This window comes from Drosophila virilis, chromosome X (genome assembly GCF_030788295.1).
Source record: "Drosophila virilis strain 15010-1051.87 chromosome X, Dvir_AGI_RSII-ME, whole genome shotgun sequence".
NCBI lineage: Eukaryota > Metazoa > Arthropoda > Insecta > Diptera > Drosophilidae > Drosophila > Drosophila virilis.
The window spans coordinates 20,551,582-20,569,464 of record NC_091543.1 but is presented as its reverse complement, the minus strand read 5'-3'; the positions used below and the strand labels follow the sequence as shown (position 1 = coordinate 20,569,464).

General features: G+C 37.6%; 1 protein-coding gene and 1 long non-coding RNA gene across 8 annotated transcripts in view; one reads left to right on the top strand and one right to left on the bottom strand.

The window, feature by feature from the left end:
* LOC116652005 (uncharacterized) overlaps positions 1 to 17,883 on the top strand; it is a 112,292-nt gene that overhangs the window by 80,115 nt on the left and 14,294 nt on the right. For 4 of the 7 annotated variants that reach the window (XR_011416886.1, XR_011416885.1, XR_004305010.2 and 1 more), the window contains 2 exons: positions 9,107 to 9,488; positions 9,707 to 9,790. This is a non-coding gene — a long non-coding RNA (uncharacterized lncRNA). The remainder of the gene's footprint in view (positions 1 to 9,106; positions 9,489 to 9,706; positions 9,791 to 17,883) is intronic. The other 3 variants (XR_004305012.2, XR_004305011.2, XR_004305013.2) reach the window with 2 other exon arrangements.
* Positions 1 to 17,883, bottom strand: part of LOC6632064 (non-canonical poly(A) RNA polymerase protein Trf4-1) — a 168,429-nt gene that overhangs the window by 139,959 nt on the left and 10,587 nt on the right. The window contains exon 2 of the mRNA XM_032439642.2: positions 1,082 to 1,188. Within this exon, the coding sequence (XP_032295533.1) occupies positions 1,082 to 1,168 (87 nt within the window). The 5' untranslated portion in view covers positions 1,169 to 1,188. The remainder of the gene's footprint in view (positions 1 to 1,081; positions 1,189 to 17,883) is intronic.

The window sequence follows — 17,883 nt, the reverse complement described above, 5'->3', positions numbered from 1 at the left end:
CCGTTTCCAAGCAATCGATAAAAATCGATATCGATATCCTGTTTTTTGGGCAATTTTGGTAAATAATAAGAGCTAGAGTCACCAAACTTGACATATAGCTTCTAAAATAGAATAGATATATGCATTTGATGTTGGAAGAAGAGGGTTCAGGGTATCTCCTAGTCGGGAGCTCCCGACTAGAACCTCTGACTTGTTTTATATAAGATTTCTTGGGACTCTTCCAAAACTATTTCGACATAATGTCTCACTAGATAAGTTGCTTCAACATATGTTAATAGAGCATTTCCTAACTATGCTCTTGCCAAATAATATTCGCATTTTAGTTCAAAATGAAAATATATCCTCCAGTTAGCAACATATTTTTAACTTCATGCCCTTGTTAAATAATATTCGTGATATATGACAAGTTCCCATATTCGAAAAATCAACAAATTCTTCATGACACTCTTAGCACATGAGACCGTTACGAAACAAAGTCTCGGTGGATGCGATCTTTCAGATTATATAAATATATATCCTCCAGTTAGCAGCATATTTCTAACTTGATGCTCTTATCAAAAATTTGTAATTTCTTTTGTGGTTTGCGTACGCAGCTGCCAGTTGTGTGGACGTGTGTACGTGTGTGTGTGTGAGTGTTTTACTTGCAAATTTTAATTAATCATACGTCGTGTGTGCCGTCAAATATATATTTAAAGATGCTGCAGTATATTACTTTGCTTGTCCAACAAAGCTTTCAATTAATTAACTCAGCTGACATATTTTAGCTGCAGCCTCTCCCGCAGTCGTTACTCATACGACCCCCTCCCCCCTCCCCCTCTCCCTGTCCCGCAACCCGTTTAGTCGGCTGCTTCAACTGCTACAAAAGACTACGATCAACATTCAATTTGTAAGCAAAACATTGTAAAGGAAGCAAAACTTGCAAGTTTAATTAATCTGCTGGAACTAACTAAAGTTTGTTATTGTTAGTTGTTGAATTTGTGTTGTAAGCAATTGTTGCTACTATTGGGCGCATATTTGTAGGTAGGGGCATAGAAATTGTTGCTGCCACATGTGGCACAAGTCGATTGTTTATGGCACTTACCTCAATGGTTATGTGATGGCTGCGTGAGCGAAAGTTGTCATCGTTGCTGCGTAGGTTCTTTGAATCAATTTGCACATTGGTCTGCATTGTGAGGGATTCGTCTTGGCCTGTAGGATAAGATCAAGCAATATGAGCCTATTAGACAAGTGTGTCACAATTAAATGCGTGCACACCGAGACAAAGAAAGAGAGGGAGGGAATGATAGCGTGAGCGTATTGAACGAAAATTATTTTTATGAGAATTTGTGAAATGCCAAGCGGCATAAGCGAAATATTCTCATACGACTGTCATCACATCGTGCACATCAAGTGCAGCTGAACGTTGATTGGGGCATAACGCTCAATGGTGCGTGTCCTTGATAACTAAACATGACCGGAGCCAAGCACCTAACCCCGTACAGTCCGTACAACCCCAAATGCTGTCATAAATCTAAGCGGCAGCAGAGTGGAGCCTGCCGCACCAAGCAATAGAACGCATATGGAAGTTGGCATTTGCCACCGCAAGGCTTACAACCCATCGACTTCTGCTGCCTTTTAATTTAAAGCCAAGTCAAGCAAAGCCAAATGGCAGCCCCAAGTCAAAGTGTCAGGCCAACTGGCCAAGTAAATGATGCTTAAATAACAACAACAAAAGGCAAGCTAAAGCGCTTCATTTGCCAATGCATGACTGGCAGATACCCTTTTTTCTGTATTTTAATAAAACAAAATTATAAGACTACTTGTTATAGTATATAATATGAAAATCGCATAGAAATGCGTATTTAAGGGAGAGAGTGAGAGAGAGAGAAAGAAGAGAGAGAAAACTGTTACTTAAAAGAGGAACAACGCTCGTTTTCGCATACAATTTGTAGAAAAGGATGGAGGGTGTGAAGAAGCGAGGGAAGATAAGGAGTCAAAACAAATGAGAGAGTAAGCTTTTTGATCTACTAAAAAATGTATAAAATGAAAAAAAAAAAATATTATAAAGCTTTATCTGGAGAACATGAAAATCGCATAGCAAGGCGCTTTCGAACCTATTTCATTTGAGCATCAGGGATAAGGTTACAATTGACCTAATCTCTAATCAACTCACAAATTCCGTATTAACATAAACTCTGAAAAAATCAAACTATAAGGCTTAAGCCGGCGATATGAAAATCGCATAGAAAGGCGCTTTAAAAACTATTTAATTTGAGCAGCAGCAAACAAGTTACAATTACCCTATTAGCAAAACAACCCACCGATTCTCTACTTTTTTTTATTTTGTAATTAACTTTTTAATTTCCTTGCAAATACGAATTTCATTGCTTGAATATTTAAATATATTTGCTGTTAACTATTTTGTATTCCGCTTTTGTTATATGGTTTATATTACGTCATATACTGCTGCCTGTTTAAAGAGCTGCTCGTAATACCCTGCAAAAAAAAAAATAAAGAACAAAAATATGAAGACAACAAAATATAAAAAGGAAACGCCAAATTATGTGAGAAATTTACTGCTGGTGCTGTTGTAGCCGCTGCTGCTGCTGCTTCTGGGAGCATAAAAAATAAAATAAAATTAAATATATATATGCCTGTTATGTATATGAATATATATGTTCATAACTGTGTGCGTATGTGTGTGTGTGTGCTTGTGTATTGTCGCTGCTGCCTGCTGGCTGCCTTGAAGCTTTTGCACATCTTGAAAAAAAGAATGTACTGCTAATAATGTATGGCAAAAACCTATACAAAAATATAAAGAGATAAACAGAGGGAAAGAGTAAGAGAGAGAGAGAGAGAGATACTTCCATTAATTTGGTCATACTGTGATTGGCAATAAAGCAGTTAACATGGCAAATGCCTTGTGACTATTTGTATCGCGTATACGAATCGTGGGCCGCGCTCAAGCAACTGCCAGCTATAATTTACAGTCACATTTCGTTTACCACTGCAGCATGCCCTATGCGGCGCCTCGGCAACAATTTCAAATTTAATTTGCGCCTCTTTATTTATTCACAAGCAACAAAGTACAGCTAAGAAAGTGGGCCCCAGCCAGCGTTGCAACAAGGCAGCCTCGACTATGCAGCCACAGCTGCTCGCGGCACTGCGAGCTGTTGGTCCTGGCTGCCTGAATGCCTGAATGCCTGCCTGGCTGCCTGGTTGCACTTTGTCCAAACGGCGCATGCATCCTATTGCAAATACCGCGCGGCATCCGTCATTCCACTTCAGCGGCAAGTGACAGGCGTTGTTGTCGCCAGTGTCCTTTGCCAGGCTGCAGGGCGCTCCAACTTGGTGGCGGCTCAATTTAACTCGAGTCCCCGGCGCACTCTAGTACTCTTCGGTTGCTGGATCGTCAGCGGTTTAGGAGTTGGTTCCGGAACCACTCTGGGCAGCCCGCAGCTGGTTGTCAAACTGCATGTGGCAGACAACTGCTGACGAGCTGCTCGGGATTGAAAAGAACACTACCAAGATGAAAGCACGTAAAGGCACTCGAATATTGTGTGCTCGACTAGAATATACCCTACTTTCTTCAGCTCTGCAATATACACCATATTAAAATATCAGAATCTATATGAACCTACATTCACATAGATTCACATATATTCAATTCGAATAGTTACTCGGCTTTATCGATTACCCTATCCATAATATCGAATGTGTATACAACAATTATTATCATCGATATCTATATACTACTTATATACATATTTTATAGTAGGATTTTAATATATTATTGAATTCATTATTCAAAGCAATAGTTTAGATTTTATTATACTTAGTTCTAGCTATACTTAGTATCGATTTCGCCATTTTTCGGCAATCGCAAAAAATGTAATAACCCAAGGATCAAAGCCTTCAACTGCCATTCGTGTAAATGTCGAATGTTCTCTTCTTGCAACTAACTTAAAGTTAAAAGATTCTACATATTATCGCTGTGTGTTAGTGCCGTGAATAGCTGACGACTAGTGGATCATTGCGCACATTTATTAGACATTAATAATAACAAATTTCTTGAATTAGTTTAACAAATGTATGAATTTTGACTGGCTGACTAACTTATGTGCATTCGAATGGCATTCGACTCGGCTTTCATATATGCATGTGAAACATTCATTGCACGCAGTTGACCTGCTCCCGGAATCGTGCATCGTGCTGCATGCTCCATTCATTTTTTTGCCATTTATGTCGTTCATCCATCAATAGGCAATTGTTTGCCCTGCCGACAAACAGAGAAAAAAAACCTCAAGCCGATTGCATATTTCTGGGCTTGTCCTGCGGCCGCTCGTTTGTGGCCAGTTTCCTCTGCGTGGCAACGTTTGCATAAGTAATTAGTTAATTTGAATGTCGAATGCAAAACGGCTTCGATGGCCCCAAATGCGTGCAGGGTATGCACAATTTGTGCCCTTACTCTTTCATTTATTTTTATACCCTGAAGCCATTTAAAATGAGTATAAGGGTATATTGTATTTGTGCAAAATCCAAATGTATGTAACAGGCAGAAGGAAGTATGTCCGACCCCATAGAGTATATATACTCTTGATCAGCATCAATAGCCGAGTCGATCTAGCCATGTCCGTCTGTCTGTCCGTCCGTCCGTCCGTCCGTATGTATGAACGCAAGGATCTCAGAACCTATAAGAGCTAGAGAAATTTTAGATGTAGGGGCTCCTAGTGGCAGCGCAGATCGAGTTTGTTTCCGATAATCGATAACTTACCCCGTTTCCAAGCAATCGATTAAAATCAATATCGATATCGATATCGTGTTTTTTGGGCAGTTTTGGTAAATAATAAGAGCTAGAGTCACCAAACTTGACATATAGCTTCTAAAATAGAATAGATATATGCATTTGATGTTTGAAGAACAGGGTTCAGGGTATCCCCTAGTCAGGGGCTCCCGACTAGAACCGCTTACTTGTTTTCAGTTGGTTTTTTTTTTCTTTACCTATTTTTGGTTATGTTTTTCGTATTTCGCCTTAAGTTCTGCCATTTTCCTGACAATATCCCCCTGTGTATATGTGGTGGGCGTGGCAGAAGGCACTTCACTAAACTAAACTCGTCTGGTTGCGGCTTTGCCTTTGATTTTCCATCGAGCCACAACTGAAATGCCGGTTGTCCATGACGGAGCCTAAGGACCTACGCAATTCCTGTTGTCATTTAAGCCAAGTGTCTATCATCCCCAGCATTTGCATGGGTGCGTGTGTGTGTGCCGAGCATGTGTATATGAATACAGGGAGAAAGAGAGAGAAGGACTCGAGCCCAGGGAGATGAACAACAATTGCTAACCAGTGCCTGGCTGTGTCTTTAGTTACCGTAGCTGGCGACAAGAGATTCCAAATAATTATTTCAAATGAGTTTAAAGCATTTGGGTTTGCCTATAATTTAGGATTACAACAAAAATTAAATTGTATTTCTGTATATTTCGCATTCAGTGACTGACATTAGGAAAACATTGCATAAAAATTGAGCACATGTAAGTTTTAGTTCGCTCAAGATACTACCACAAATCTTGTTAATTGTCTAACAGTGTGCACCCTTGAAAATGGGCAACAAGGGCATGATAAGAGTGCGCAAATTTATGTAACAGACAAAAGGATATATATTTATTTTAGCTATGCACATCTACTTTCGTTTAAACTAACATGATTTCGATTTTGATTTGGGTTTAAGCCAAGCCTTGAGCAAGATTATTTGGATCGAGTATAGCCATAGTTTAAAACTACCTTGTTCAAAAATAAATCTAACCTTTAGGCATTGGTTTGAGCAGTAGACCAAGCCACCAAGCATATATGTTGGAATCACAGCAAAAGTATTTTACTGTAGTGACTATAGAGACTGAATATCTTTCAGTCTTGCTCACTTTTCCCCTCAATACTCCCCGTTATCAAAGCTTTTTTTTTGTTCCTCTTTCACCCGCTAAACTAAATCACTTGAATTTGTGAAAATCGCATAGAAAGGCGATAAGTGAAAGCAACTCAATATGCAATATGCGGCCTAGCCTTGCTTAGAGAGCAATTCCCAGTCGCGTAATCTTTGAGATTTCCAACGAATTCCCCTAAAGACTCACAAGTCAGATTTTCGTTGACATCTGTCAATGATGGAGCCACATTTCGCACCACGAATCGGTCTGCTTTCTATTGCTGACTATTGTGACTGATTTGGTTACAGTTTTCCACTTTCCTTTGAGTGTCGTTGAGTGTTTTTGCTTACATTGTGTAGTTAATAAGCAGAAGCAGTAGCAGTTGATGCTTATAAGCATACACATCTCAGCTGTCATGCCCCCCATACACATACACACTTACACACGCACACGTGCACACTCACAGGCACACACATGCGCGCTTGCACGCACACAGCGACAGAGTTATCATTGTCAGCGAGAAATGACTTTGTATTTCATTATTTATATTTATTTGTTATTATTGTTGCTGCTGTTGCTGTTAGTACAATAAAGCAGCGCAACGCCAGCGCAACGGAAATCTTAGCATACTTAAGTGGGCGCCAGCCAAGGATACGCACTTCTGGAACCACGATAGAGCCAGAGGGTGTGATAGGGGCCGGGCAGCGAAGGGCAGCGAGGGGCTGCGAGGGACTGGTGCTGGGCTAGTGTGCATCATGTGCGGCCGCTGCACTGAGACAAACGGAACGCTGCCAAGTTTTGCTGCTGCTGCTGCTGCGCTCGACTAGCTGGCAACTTGGCATAGACAATGGGATTTGTGCTCAAGTGCTGCTTTAGTAACAACAGCAACAACAACTGCAACAGCAACAACAACCACAAGTTAAGTTTCCGGCTTGGCAGCCACACCCGCGATAGTAGAAATAAATGAAATGAAATAAATACGCGTTAAAGCGCAAAGGGGAAAGCAAATTGTAAGGGCTGAAGCAGGGGACTTCTGCACTTTTGCTCGGCATTGGCGCACGTTCTTAAGGATTCAAGAGTCAACCCGACTGCTTGTTGTTATTGCCGCTGTTGATTGACAAATGAAGCGAACGCCTGAAGGTGGCACACGATTTACAATGAATGGAACAAAACTTCAGCATTCAATACTCAACACTCAGCTCGAATAAATGTGTTAATCAGTTTTAATAGTCAGGCTCGAGGCGTCTGCAGCTAACGCTGACAAATCGAATATGTTGAGATCAAGCTGCATTTAAACAAAAGAAAATAGTTGGCTTTGAGCAAAAAAAAAAAAGGAAAAAGTTGGCTTATAAACATAAACCTTTAAGTCCAAGGAACTTTGGCGCCATTTATCTACCCATCAATAGCTTCTAAATATTTGAAAATATATGCGACGTATATCTACCAAAAGCATGAGAGTAAAAATTTACAGAACCAGGCTCACAAACTGAACCTAAAGCCAGAGAGTTGCTTGTGCCGTGAACAGAACCCCAAACATTTTCTTTGAATCAAATGCTTTATGGAAAAGCATTTGTTAACAAGCCAGAAGCTCAGCTCAAAGTTTGAGTCGAGGGTATGTGCCAGTCGTTTCGAACTTATAATATGTGTTTTTTTTTTCTTCGTCACTTTCAATTTGCGTGCGTTGCGAGCAAAGTCAACAATGTAGGAAAAATAATTGAAATCGCAGTGGCAGTAACACCAGCAGTAGCTGCCACCAACAGGTATAAGCAGTCGGCAGCACCCAACTGCCATAAATTGGGACCCACATGTGCAGCCGCAAAGGGCCACAAGTACATCATAATTTTTATAATAATAATAATAATAAAATAATATCGTAAGCCAAATACACTTAAAGATTGAACAATGCCCTATAACACATGAATACCCGCAACGAGTATTCTAAAGAGCTCGTCAACACAATGGGCCAAGCACCTGTTTGATTGCCATGCCAAAGTCGATGCCGTTGGCATGCCAAGATTTTCAGCTGGGTCGCGCAGCTGAAATGAGGAAAACCAACTGCCTCGCCTTGATATTGTTTTTAGTTTTTGTGTTGTTACATTTTATATACATATAAATATGTTGTTTTTTTTTAATTTTTGTATTTTTCTTGCTGCCTTTTTTAAGCCCTTCTCTGAAGTTGCAGCTTCCACTTTGCGACCTTTGCTCACTTGGTGTCGCCTTTTTTTTACTCGTGCTTCATTATGTATTTACACTTTGGCCTTTAGCCACGCCCACTGCTGCTGTTGTTGCTGCGCATCTCATTAACATTTGGCATTAGCATTGGGCAACCTTTTGGGTCCACAGTTTGCATATTTATTTAATTTTTTTTTTTGACCCAGCAATTGCACAGCTGCGGTTTTCATTTTTCAGCTGGAAACATGGGACAATCCCAAGGATTAAACTAAAAACACGCAGTTTTTTAAATGTTTTCAATTTGAGGGGCGTGATTTTTTCGAGTTTCAAAATTAATAATTAACTGGGAAGCAATATTTTATGAGGATTCTAAGCGCATAGGGTTCAATCGAATGCCTCGCCTGAGAGTTCGATTTCTTAACCTGCTATTATTTGTTCAAATTTATTTTAATTTCTACATCAATTTATTATAAATATTGGCTGAGTATTCAAATTAAGTAAAAAAATCAGGAAAAAAATGACAAATATTCATGATTTATTTATATGCTTGATTGTATGTATTTGTGTGCATATGAACATATGTAAGCATGTATGTTTGAATGTATGTATGAAGGTATGTATATATGCATGTATGCATGCATGTATGTATGTATGAACACTTGTATGTATGTGTAAACGTATGTGTTTATATGTATATATGTATGTATTGATATCTGCATATATTAATATTAATATTAGTTGTGCCAATGCATAGATATGTTTGTATATATGTTAATGCATATACATATATACGTGCATGTGTATATGTAGTTTTGATAAATATTTATGTATGTTCGTATAAATGTATGTAGGTATATAAAAATGTATGTATGTTCGCATGTATGCATGTGTATATGCATGTAAATATGTATATATTATGTAAATATGTTTATATATGTAAATATATGTATACATATATTTTGTTTACTTAAATGCAAAATTAAAAAAAAATGACATATTCCTAACTAATCCCCTTCTACTCGATTCTCATAAATGCAAGTAAACCCCATAGATTCACTTCAAGGCTTCAGCTAAGAAGGCGTCGGCGCCTTTAACTAAAGAGGAGACGGTGGCTTGAACAGTGGAGGCGACGGCTTCAACTATGGAGGAGATGGCAGCTTGAGCGAAGGAGGTGGCATCGGTCTTAACATTGAAGGTAACTGCGGCTTGCGCAAAGAAGCAGGCGGCCTAATGGACACGGAGTCTTTAAATTAGTGGCAGATTGGACATTGGAGGAATTGGTGGCTTCAACTAAAGAGGAGACGGCAAATTGTCAGTCTTAAACGATGAAGAGGAGGTGTATTCAACTATTGAGGAAGCAGTGGCCATGGCCTTAGTGAAGGCAGTGGCATGAATTTCAAATGTGGCAATTAAAAAAATTGGTACGTATTAAAAGCATAACATAATATATATCGTATATGTATGCATGTTGGCTTGTATGTTTTTCAATTAATGCATATATTTAAACATCAGTGTATGTTGAGCCAAGCCCAAAATGAACAAAAACCATATTTATAAATATTGCTCTGATACACAATACTCACTTACTCAAGGCTTAGATGCATTTCTAAACTATTAAACCTTATATCTACTTTTATAGTTTTTCAGGAATGTGTTTATATTAAAGTTCGTTTCCTGCCTACTGATAGATTCAGATTAGATAATCGTGCGCGTGAATTAACAGGTAAGTAAGTTATTACAAATATATATTTATATATCAATAGAAACATCAATCAATGAATATTTTACATATATGAACAGGTCGAACAAAGATGTTGAAATTATTTATAGCTTTGTATTTTTAAAACCTAAGATAAAGGTGCATATTCTAAATACAATCTAACTCAAATATCGCACCCCCAAAGTTCAAACAGCTACATTATATAACTTATTAAAAATATGTCCCCTTTGATGCAGAAATAGTGACCTATCCGACAGCTGATGGGTCAATCCATTAAAAAATAAAAATAAATAAAAGAAAGGGGAAGGGACTCTAAGGAAAGGTGCTTTGCATTTGTATAACTTCTACCAACTTATAGATACCCGTCAACCTGCATATTAGCACATTCTTGCTTGCGTGTATATAAATGCACGCACACACGTCCATTCAGAAATGTGTGTGTAGCGAAAATCACGTAACAAACTTTTGTTCAAAGGTTATTCAAAAATTTGTCGCTCATGAAATTGTTTGACATTCGACACACGCAGAAACCCAAACAAAAAGTTTGTAATGGAATGCGCACGACAACGACAGAGGAAAGTGGGGGTAAAGTGGTTGGCAAAAGGTTGCAAAAGGTTGCAAAAGGACCGTGCACTTGGACGTAGGTGGAAATGACTGCAAATAGAGTAACTAATTTTGGCAACGATCTGCGTTAGCTGACTCTGCAGACGAAGCTATTGCCAGTGAAGGGTCAGAGCCATGTAATGGCATCCGCAGAACTATATTGTAAGCCAACCCGCCATTCACCCGCAAGCGCTCGTCAAGCTTGCACATAACATTGCATACAAACCATGTTAATTTAATTGCCTGCACTTGCAATCTTCATATTTTGCATATTTCGGGAACGCGACTTGACATGCCAAAATAGTGTCCCAACTTTATGCTGCTTTGTCTGTGTGTGTGTGTGTGTCTCTTTGCTGTGTCAGTTGTTTGACATGCCATTAAAGTAAATATAGACGAGCCCACAAGTTGTAGCTACGGCCGCATTGCATCAACATACGCATCAGTATGGCCTTCCCACGCACCACGGCCCACGGTCCATGGCGCACAAGTCCAAAGCACTCAGCTTAATTCCATTTGGCGGCAGCCAAAAGTCGCAACTGTCTCAACTGTTGCACTTGACATTTGGACCTCGATGCCGGCAAATCACAATTCCAAACTCAAAACTTTCAACTTGCAACTCGCATCTCGCTGATTATTGAAGCCAATCTACAAAATATGCAAATGTTAGCACAGTTTCGATTTGCCACAGCGAAAATCAAAAGCCAAAATGCAAAGTGCAAATTGTAAACAACGTCAGGCAACCGCCATTGCAATCGCAATCACAATGTGCCCCACTATGGCGCCCGGCTGCCATCAACCAAGCATTGGCTAATTTTTGGCATTGTGCTGCCCGCACTTGCAGCTACCATATACAATCTAGTATATTGGCATTAGCCGTTTTGAAATCTGTAAAGCAGTCATTATTTTTTGTTAGCTGACATGAGGATAAATTTACCAAGAGGACACAATTTAAGTGGAGGTTCGATGACAAATATAACGCACAATTCTACAAGGCAGTCAGTATTTATTTTTAATCTCGTAGCATTACCAAGAGATTCAACTTTTGTTGAAAGGTTCGATGACAAATATAATGCACAAATCTGTAAAGCAATTGTTGTCAAGTACATGGCAGCTGACATGGGGATAAGTTTACCAAGAGGATAAATCTTTGGTTTCGAGAAGGTTCAAATGCAACAAATTGAATACATAATTTTTTAAAGCAGTCAGTATTTATTGTTAAGTCAATGGCAGCTAATATGAGGCATAACTTACCAAGTTTCGAAAATTTCATTTAGTTTGGGGCATCATGTATTCAAATATTCATTATATCTCAATGAGGCCTTATTTCAAGAACTAATTAAAACATATATTAATTTATGAAACAAATACATTTAATTATTGTTCAATTATATTAATACAAAACTTAAAGTATTCATTAGTGAATCATGTTCTGTGATTAACTTTTGCAAAAGTCTTAGTCAGCTGAATGGCATCATTCAATCACTTAGCTCCTTTAGAAATCCTGCTTCCAGTTTCGAGGGTATTCATTATTCGGCTTAGCTCGGATAACTGTTATTTTTTTTTGTATTTTTCGTTTGGAGTGTGAAATGCATTTGGTGCGGTTTGCAATCCCATGCTGAGGCATTCCATTCTTTTAAAATGCTCGCAATAATTTATGTTTTAATGGAATTGCTTTATTTTGGAAGCATTTGCATAATTGAGGAACCGAAATGACCGAACAACCGTCAGTTCAACGAGCAAATTTCAAATAATTGGCTCAACCATGCTTTTGCCTTAACTTTTTTTTGTCTCCCCTGCATGAACAATTGAAAGTCACATAAATCTGCACACACACACACACACACACACACACACACACACACACACAAACGCAAACACGGACAATTATAGATTGGCCAACGTAAAAGTTTAAATATTATTGCGGTGCACACAAAATGCAAATCCGTAACAAAATTCAATTCCATATCCACAGAGCAGGACAATTAACCCCGCCCAGCCGCGCACGCTGACAAACTTTGCAGGATGCGAGTTCAAATGACAAGAAATTTATATACGTATGTACGTATATATAGTAGTATATTTAAATCCTGACTAACGGTTGTGCTTGGGTCGTAATTTAAATACTTTCTGTTAAATTCAGCAACTGCGAGACATTGAAACTGGATGAAGTCATGAAAAGAATAATGGATGTACAACTCACTAAACGAATTCCTACAAAATTCTTTATCGTAAATTCCCTAATTCAATTAGTATGACGCAAGAAAAAGCAGTTGAATTAAAGTAGCACGAAATGGAGATGACTTTTTAAATTATGCTTAAAGCAGATTTGTGCCCAAAGTAGAAAATATCCATGCTACACGGCACCGCTTTTTAAGCAATGTGAATATATGCTTTATAAGTGCGAATATATAGTCTGGTATAGTTAGTGTACAGGGTATCGCTCATTCGGACACACTCAGCTGAGACCACAGTTTCTTGATCCTCTTTTGTTCAGTATATATGTTACACACAAGGCACAAATATTAGCTTTAACCTATTTGAAATTTAAGAAGAAAGGAGAATCTATTGAAGGGCTGCAAGCTTAAACTTTGCTTATTTGAGCATATAGTAAGTATATAAAATATAATTTTTGTATTATCCCTCCAACCTTGAAACATACCAAGAAGTTCCCCTTTTTTCTAATATATATATGCCCATTTTTACATTATACCCTTTATTAATATACATTTTCAAAGCGTATAATACCACTATCCATTGATAATTCGAATGCTTTGGCATAGTGAAACTACAGAGCTTTAAGAGAAACTACAGATTAATCTCGTTATATCCTGTGACTTCGTTGTATATAAAGCAGCAAATTTAATAAATACATTTGACTTGCAAAGTAGTCAAGGATACGATTGACGAATCCTGGTTGATCAAGTTGATGAGCTGCTTGCTTTTTGCCATCTCTTAAACAAATGGCCTGCAGTGGGGCATTTAAATATGCAACGCATTTAACATAAATAATGTGGAATGCAGCTTAACGTGCCTTTCGCATCAAAATCTCATTAAAATTTCAGTGTTCAATGATGAAAATAAAATGTTGAATAGCGATGAAGATGGAGATGGAATTGGAGATGGAATTGGTGCCAAGGGGGAGGTGGACAACAAACAGTCAATATCCCGCATAATCAATCATTTGTATTGCATTCATGAGAGTGTGCGTGTGTGTGCGACTGGGTGTGAGTGAGTGTCATTTGTTAAGCTTTTCACCTACAAGGATAACAAGGGGCATTTACAATGTGACTTTTTGACACTTTGCTATTGCCATTGATTAATGCCAAAACGTTTGCCAATTTCGTTGTTGCTCTTGTTGCTGTTAATGTTTAACCTATTGTTGCATAACAAATCAAACAGTTGACAGCTGACAGTCAATTGTCAGTCAACTGCAACTCTGGCAAATTAGCCGCACGGCAAACAATCCCCGACACACGCACACACACACACACACTCAAAAGGCAAGCGTAGTTTTTTTTTTTAATTATAGTAAGTAATAATAACAATGGAATAAAAATAAATTTATTGCCAATGGCACTTAACAGGCGGACAAATTAATATATCCTCTCTGCAATCTCTTAGCAATTATTCCGTTTAATTAATTGCAAAATGTTTGCTTATAATTGCCACAGAAATGACTATTAATTTATTATCTCCGCACACTCAAAACTTTGATTCAGATTTCATTTTTGCAGTGGCACAAAGCAGCCACTTGATGAAAATCATGTTACTTGTGATATATATATAGAATTTAATACAGCTTCTTCTTCCAAATTAAATAAATTGACTATTTTCAAATGGGTCAATCTGTTTTACGTTTACACTTTTTATGCACGCACAGTCGCCAAGTTTCTGCTTGAATCAGTTGCAAATTAAAAACGCGCACTTTCCAAGTGTGAGCATTTTTGCCGAAACCTGGAACGTGTAGCTAACTTTCCTGATGGGATTGCTCCGCCTGCAAACATGCGCAAAACTTTTCAATTGGAGGACTGGTTCGTATCCGTAATGAGCGCTGCACAGTCTCAACTATGAACTGCTAAACGAAAGCCAACAATGTAACCAACTCATTTACATATTTGGTAAGTGAATTGCTTTTGTTACAATGTTCACAAAATATTTACGAGTCCTTGTCGAGCCGTTCTCAATCGTGCGCCCATAAAACAAGTTGGCACTGAATAAAAAGTGTGTGTGCACACTTTCAAATGCATTTATGAAAATTATTTTTGTGTGAATTTACCTGTTTACACTTTGTATACACTTCCTGCTCCAGACAAACTCCAAACAAAATGAAGTCACTTTACAGTCTAGTAGCTAGTTCTATGAAATATTTCAATGTATTTAATATAACTTCTCTGTCAAGTTCTTTCTTACTCTATTTCTCACTTATTGCTTCAGCCCTTTAAAACACCTTTCTATGCGAATTTCATAAGTTCAACTAACGGAAGAAATTTCTGTATTGTGTTTGTATTTTGTAAACGTTTCACAATGTTTTCCTCAATGCTGAAAGCTAGTTTCCAACTGTTTTAATCTCACTCTAACTTAGTTTGTAGTAAGTTTTAGTTATTTTGTAAATAACTTTACAGTGTTTGAGAAAATTTGCAAAGCTTGCAGATTTAATTTAAGCCGGAGGATAGTTTTTAAAATTTTTGTCAGCATTTACTCAATGCTTATTCAATGATTTTACATCTTACGAAAAATCACGATAACTTTAAGGCCCCACATCACGATTTTGTCACTCTTTTTGCTAAACTTAAGCATAGTAAGAAAAACAACAACAACAACAACAACAACAAATGTAAAAGTTCGTCCTTGAGCGTAATTATCTACTACGCACATGCATACACTCTTACATAGGCATAGCCATGGACCAAAAAAGAATATACTTACAAAGCGTCGAGAAAAATTCTACTAAAGCTTGCTTAAATACAAGATACCCTAAGCATATATTTGAAACAGCTTTATAAATTTATATATATATATGTTAAAGTTTTCTTATCATCATTTGCTTAGAAACGATCACTATTGAATTTTATCTATAGATAATATAAATGCCTAGAACCAAAACAAAACAATGTTTATTAGCTTGAAACAAAAGTGGTTTTTATGGTTGCATACTAGTTAAAACGAGGTGTAAAACAATATGACAATTAAAATATAAAGGAAAGCAGCAATAAAGCCTAAAACATACATTTATATTAAACATATATATATCTAAAATATTTATAGTTTTGGCATTGAGAATGATTAATGTAAGCCGACTTGCTTAAAGGGTATAAGAACAAATTCTATAGCAAACGCTTTGGGACCGACAAGCACTTAGTTAGGCTCAGAGTGTTTCATTGTTTCCACCACTTTCTTACGCCTATATGTGTGTGCTGTTGTGTGTGTTTGCGTGTGTATCTGTGTGTATATGAGTCGGTGCCTTAATCGCTTGGAATTTATGTTAGTTGAAAAATCATACTCAGCTCGTAAGGAAAGCTGTTAAAGCTCTAAGCTGGACCAAAGAAAAACAACAGCTTGGTCTGACTTCCCGGCCTTAATCGCCAGTCATTAGCACCTCAAAAGTGAAACCTGCAAAATGGCAGCGCGTTAGCAGCAAAACCAACAACAACAAAAATAACAACAACAGCGAAAGCGACAAGAGAAGCATCAGCAGCAGCAATTGCAGGACAAAAGACTTGAAAATGTTGTTTTTTAATTGCGTCCCAACAACAAAAACAGCCAACAACAACAACAACAGCCAACAAAATGTCGACACCGACAAAAACGAAAAACAAAAACAAAATGCGAAAATAGGAACTAGAAAGAACGGCTATAATCGGCACGCCGAAAATTAGATACTCTGCAGACAAATGGCTTAGCAAGCTGTATGATATATATATTGATTCGATTTGATTGATTGATTCGATTGAAAAGGGCTTTAGGAATTTGTATGAACAATAATGAGGCGCGTCAATGCTGTGTCTTTGTTTCTACTGATCTTTCATATAACAGCCATATGATATATATATAAATATCGGATCGGAATTTCGACAAATTGAAATTGAATGGGCGACGGACCTATGCATAATTTCGCTTATACTGAGCCGTAGATGGATTTTGACTCTACTGTGATACTCAACTCGCGGCTCTATGACTTGAACATATCGTGACAACATTCTAATAACCTCGTCAAGTGTATAACAAAAAATGCTGATAGAGTCATGACAAAGAGGCAGCAAAAACTTGATGTTAAAATCACAGCGTAATTGCTAGGCACTGCGGGCGGTTCGGTCCATGGAACTCTTAAGACGCTGGTCGCTGGTCGACTCCTCCAACAATTTTATTTTTTAATTATAGTTGTTATATTACTCTTATTATTATTGGTATTATTTTTATTATTTCTTCTTGTCGTTGTTGTTATGACTATTTTCAATTTTCATATTGTTGTGCTTATTCTTCTTATGAATTTAATTAATAATATTTTTATTATTATTATTAATTATATTATTATTGGGATAATTTTTCATTAAATCTAGTTTTAATGAAAAAGCGCCACAAGGAATACACTTTTTGAATGTAAATTATTTGCGCGCATCATATTTCCAGTTATTAAAAACCTTCCCTCATAAATTTTTACCCATGGGCACTTCATAAATTACATACACAAGGAAAAAATACTCTGTAATCCTAACATATGTGCGCAAAGTGTTATTAAAAATCATAACACTATGTATACAAAAAAAAAAAAAAAACCTCACAAATATTTATTTAACAACTTGGCGTAGAAAGCAGAAAGTAAAGTTCTAACTAGCTACAGTTTCTTAAAGTTAAATAACTCTGTCTATAAATAAGCGAGTATTTTGTTATTTGCTATGTGATGAGACTTTAAAAACAAAACTTGCTCAATTAATTTAGTTAGAGAACAAATAACAACGACAAGAACAACAACCTGAACTGTTGATGATGATGAACAGCGCAGCAGTTGAAATATGCTGTGCATTTCTGCGCCAACATTTCCTCTTGTACCGGCTAAACACACACACACACAGACGCGCACACACACACACACACGCACACACACATATGTAGACACGCTGGCGTTGTCATCATTTGTAGAGAATCCGATTTGCTTGAGTGCCAGACCACAACAACTGGAGCAAAGAGACAACAATATACGCTTACATACAAGTACATGAAACACAATTTGAGTGGTTAGGTGCCCTTTGTTGTTGTTGTTTTTGTTGTTGTTGTTGATGTGTCTCGTCTGACCATTCAATTTAATATACGCTTCAAAACACGCGCTTAACTTTTTCTCTAGACAACCCATAACCCTCTCTATATTAGTCGAGAGTTGAGACGTGCTTTGCATTTGTTAGTTTGGGCGCCAACTAGTTGCCAGAATAGCTGCAACTACATCCACATATATGCTTGCTGATGTCCACGCACATAAACAACAACAACAGCAAGAACAA